At 27.7% G+C, this 5,092-nt stretch overlaps 1 protein-coding gene across 1 annotated transcript in view; it reads left to right on the forward strand.

Annotated features, from left to right (window-relative positions):
• Positions 1 to 5,092, forward strand: part of LOC111085381 (nephrin-like) — an 83,250-nt gene that overhangs the window by 36,408 nt on the left and 41,750 nt on the right. The window contains exon 8 of the mRNA XM_022383672.1: positions 3,645 to 3,944. Within this exon, the coding sequence (XP_022239380.1) occupies positions 3,645 to 3,944 (300 nt within the window). The remainder of the gene's footprint in view (positions 1 to 3,644; positions 3,945 to 5,092) is intronic.

A 5,092-nucleotide genomic window follows, 5' to 3' on the forward strand; every position in this document is an offset into this window, starting at 1 on the left:
CTAATATAAATTGTAAAATAGTAGAAACTATAAATGATGTTATACACAAATTAGAACATTAGGTGATATTTTGAATTTGTTACATAACATCATTTATAATATTCACAATAAGTGGGATTATTTTTGTACAGTTGCTGATGAAATTTTGATATAGTTGCATATATTAATAATCACAGAGACATTTCTAAAATAAGATGAAATCCAAAATTATATTTTGGAAGGCTATGAAAAAATTTATAAATGTAAAAGTAATAAAGGAGGAGGAGGAATTTTAGTTTTTTTATAAAAAACATTTATCTATAGAATTAAGTAAATTAAGTTTGGAAGATGCAGAAATATTATTATTTGCTGTTGAGATAAATGATTATAAAGTTTTAATAATTCCAATGCTAATATTTATATTTTAAATTTAGAAAAATTGCTAAATGAATTAAAAAACTATAAACACACAATATATTTTGGTGATATGTTATCAATATTAATGAAAAATGATGAAAATAGTAATCTAGTCAATGACTATGAAAAATTGTTAAATTTTAATGGATTTCAACAAAATGTAAATGTTAACACAAGATAAGAACGGAGAAGTAGGCAGTTGGTTAAATCTTGTTTAGATCATGTGTATACAAAACTTACAGGTGTAAATGTAAAAAGTAATTTTTGATCAAGGAAAAAATCTCAAAGCATAAGATGATCTTGGTTAATTTAAAAAGCAGTTTAAAGACAGTAAACAAATTTATGAAAAAGAGTATAAAAATGTTTTAGTGATTAATAAAATAAAAATATATAGTGTTATAAATGATGTAAACAGCTACAATTGGGAAGAGTTCTTAAGTTAAAAGATTGTGAGGTAATGAATAAAAAACTGGCTTGTGTGTTAAATGAAATTGAATTAAAAATACATTTGAGATTAAAATAAGAAAGAGGAATACACAATATAAACCTAATATAGATTCTGGTATTTTGGAGAGTTAATAAGAGAAAAGGATAAATTATGGCATAAGTATAAATGTCAGAAGAATGAAACAAATGAAGCAGCTTATGAAGCAAAGAGAAATTCTGTAACGTGTTTTATAAGAAAGGCAAAAAAATAATTATTATATGGCAAAATGCCCTGGCATTCAGGGTAAAATGAAAGAAACTTGGAAATGCATTAATGAATTAGTAAATAATCATGTTAGTGATGAATCACTTGAAGAAAAAATGAAGTGAAATAAATAAACAAATAAAGTAACCATAATAATGAAAATAATAATAATTATGTCACAAATAGAAAAAATTACCTTCAGAGTGTAATCTCACAGATTAGTACAATTTATTGTCCTCCAATAACAGAAGAAGAAGCTATTAATGTAGTAAATATAATGGATATTAACAAAGGACCAGGAATTGATGATATGCAATTCAGATACATAAAATCATCTATTAATGTATTAGCAAAGGTTATAACATACCTATTCAATTTAATTTATGAAGAAAGAAAAATATCTGATGGACTTAAAATATCAATGATAAAACCTATCTGCAAGTCAGGTAAAAAAAAAGATTTCAATAATTCTAAATCAATATCCATTTTACCTGTGATTGAAAAAATAATGAAAAGGTATGTATACAACAGAATGTTGAATTTTATTGAAAGAAATAAAATTACAAACAAGTGTCAGTATGGATTTATTCAAAATAAAGGTACTGCATTACTATTGGAAAACTTTTCAAATGATGCAAATTTACAATCAGATAAAAATAAAAAGGTACTTGCATTATTTCTTGATTTAGGTAGAGTTTTTGATACATTAAATCATAAAATACTGCTGGATAAACTATACTTGATGGATATAAGGAGAAAGTTACAGAACTGGTTCATGAATTATTTGAGTAATAGGGTTGCAATAACAAGAATTTGAGAAATAATGAGTGATCCAATGACTATAAAATATGGTGTTCCAGAAGATTCTATTTTAGGTCCACTACTGTTTAATTTATATGTTAATGATATTATAAATATATATTTTAAAGAGTAAAATATACCAATATACAGATGATAGAGCTTTAACTCTAACTCATGTTGATATGGAAGTTGGCAAAGAAATTTTACAATTTGATTCTAATAGATTAAGGTAGTGGCTTAATATAAAATAAATGTATATGAATACTGATAAAATAAACATTATGACAATTCACTAACAATATACAAATATTATTAACAAACATTTTTTACAGATTCATGATCAAATATGTAGTAATAAATATAAACATTTATTTGTAAACAATAATTAGTATTCTGATTGTAACTGTACGTATATAGAAAATGTTAATACTAAAACATACTTAGGGCTAATTATAGACGATATTTTCAGTTGGTCTAAACATATAAATATGATTTCCAATAACTTAAGACCTATTCCAGCGCCCCCCAGTGGCACAGCGGTATGTCTGCGGACTTACAACGCTAGAAACCGGGATTCGATACCTGTGGTGGGCAGAGCACAGATAGCCCTTGTGTAGCTTTGTGCATAATTAAAAAACAAACAAACAAACAAAACCTATTCCAGCAAAATTATAGAGGATACGGAATATTTTACTAATTAATATAAAAAATAATTTATGTATTTTTAGCAGAATACGTTACACGTTATGGATTGACAATATATGGTTCAACATGGTACATTCACTTGAAAACATATATATAATTCAAAAAAGAATGTTTAAGATGATAATCTTAAATAAAAATGACGAACTTAATGCAAATGTTACATTAACAAATAAAGTTATAAGAAATAAATTATTCTATATAAATGAACTTTATAAATACATAATAATTTTGAATTCCTATTATAGTTTAAATCATATAGTACTAAAAATCTCATGTATAATATTAGAACATTAGAAAATAAGTATTATGAAATTCCAAATTACAATAACAACTGTGGTACCAGAGTAAAAGAGTATAAAATAGCATGTATAATGAACCAACTCCCCATGGAGTTATGGAATATAAATATAATTGCAGAGTAAAAAAAAATAATAAAAGATCGCTATTAACTGATGTTCATAGACAAACTGATTAATATTCATTGAATGATACTTTCTGCATATAGGATTAATATTATATTAATTTGAATTTTTTAGTATCTATGTTATTGCTTGTTTGTGATAAAAAGTATAATAGCATTACAGAATATTATGTTTTTGTGTTATTTTCAATAAGTTGTTCATTTCAGATATACGTTAATATAAAATGATTTCTAATATCAATTTCGCTTTTTTTGCTTTGTTTATTTATATTTATTGATATATATAGAAAATTCTGGTCACAGTTATTAAGGAGTTTTTCCCAAATAAGCTGATTAAGCTTCATGGAAACGTCTTTATATTCATATGTTTATTTTTTATTGATATGTACATATTGTATGTGACAAAAAACAAACTTTTATTCACCACTCAACATATACAGCCATTTAATAATCTGCTGATTTTTTAGCATCGGTTTGACTTTTCTGTTAAATTTTACGGCACATTCTAAATAATATTAACAGAACTTTGAGTTTTTCCGGGATGCGTGCAATGTAGTTTAAGAAACAACAACATTAGTATGCCTTAAAACATAGCTATTAATAGCTTGAACTTTATTGATTGCTTCACAGGTCCTCCTGACCCGGTTATTAACTGCACTTTGACGAACGATACCAGGGATTTTCTTCTGGTTGAATGTAAGCCAGGTTACGATGGGGGTCTCAAACAATACTTCCAGATGGAGGTTTATGATGTAAATCGGAAACATCTCGAAATCAACATGACAAGTCACAGTAGACCAGTTTTTGATGTAACTAACGTGACCCCTGGAACATCTTTGATTTTGATGGTTTACGCCATTAATGACAAAGGGAGAAGTTCTGTCGTAGAGATGAAAGTTCAGACAAGTTTATTCGCAGAACGTCAGTTTGGTAAGTTGGTCTGGATTACTTAGTGATCATTTGCTACGTGTCTTTTGCAAGCGGATCTTCCTCAGATTTTATTACATATATTTCATCATATGTCAATATTAGATCTTTGTAATATGTCTTTACTGACTAATTTGAAAGTAATATTAAATTAATATTTTTTCCTGATAAATATCATTGCTAATGTAAATATATTATTATTTTGTGTTTCTACTTTTTTGAGCCTATCATTAACTTTAACTCAATGTCATTTTTCATCAGGACTGCAAAATTATATGGTAAATGGATATAGATACATCATTAAAAATCTTTAGTTAATGCATAGTAATTACACAGGCCTGCGATGGTTTCATTGTCTTGAAATTTTTACATGTTCTAATGCAATTCCTGTACACTGATTCCTAAAATGATATCCATTTTCCTCCATCATTTACAGATTTTTCACAAAATATCATATGTACTTTTAAACAAGTAAATCATTTTCATTGAAATCCGGTTACATTTTGTTATGCTTAAAATGTTGACAACCACTGGCTATAGATTTCTCTAAATCAATCGCGACGTGAGAGTCTTATCGATCGTTCTAGAACCCACGAGAACACTGCTAGTATATAAATGGTTAAGAGGCCGCATGACGTGTCATTTATGCATAGTATTTGTTTGTGCGTGCACTTTCACATTGTTTTTTTTATTTTCAATATAATTTAGTTGTCGCTATGGTAACAAGAGGTTGTGTAAATGATCCAAACATATTCTGTTATATTTGTGATAAATTTGTTGTAAAGAAACAAAGGCAAAACAAACATATTACGCGTGTTTTGGAATGAAACTTGGGAACCAAGACAAATCATGGGCTCCGCACAAAGTTTGGGCCATTTGTGTCGATGATTTGAGTCAGTGGACTAAAGGTAAGAAAAAGTCTTTGCCTTTTGGAATTCCAGTGGTCTGACGTGAGCCTAGAAACCACGGAGATGACTGTTATTTTTTGCTCATATGACGCACAAGGCTACAACACACGAAATAAAAAGGAAATTTCTTATCCGAGCCTTCAATATGCTATAAGACCTGATGTACCTGTACCTACTCCCTCGGAGACTCTTGATACAGTTTCATCTGATTTTAAATCTGATGTCAATAGAAATAATGATAGG

The sequence above is a fragment of the Limulus polyphemus genome, unplaced genomic scaffold (genome assembly GCF_000517525.1).
Source record: "Limulus polyphemus unplaced genomic scaffold, Limulus_polyphemus-2.1.2 Scaffold359, whole genome shotgun sequence".
Lineage (NCBI taxonomy): Eukaryota > Metazoa > Arthropoda > Merostomata > Xiphosura > Limulidae > Limulus > Limulus polyphemus.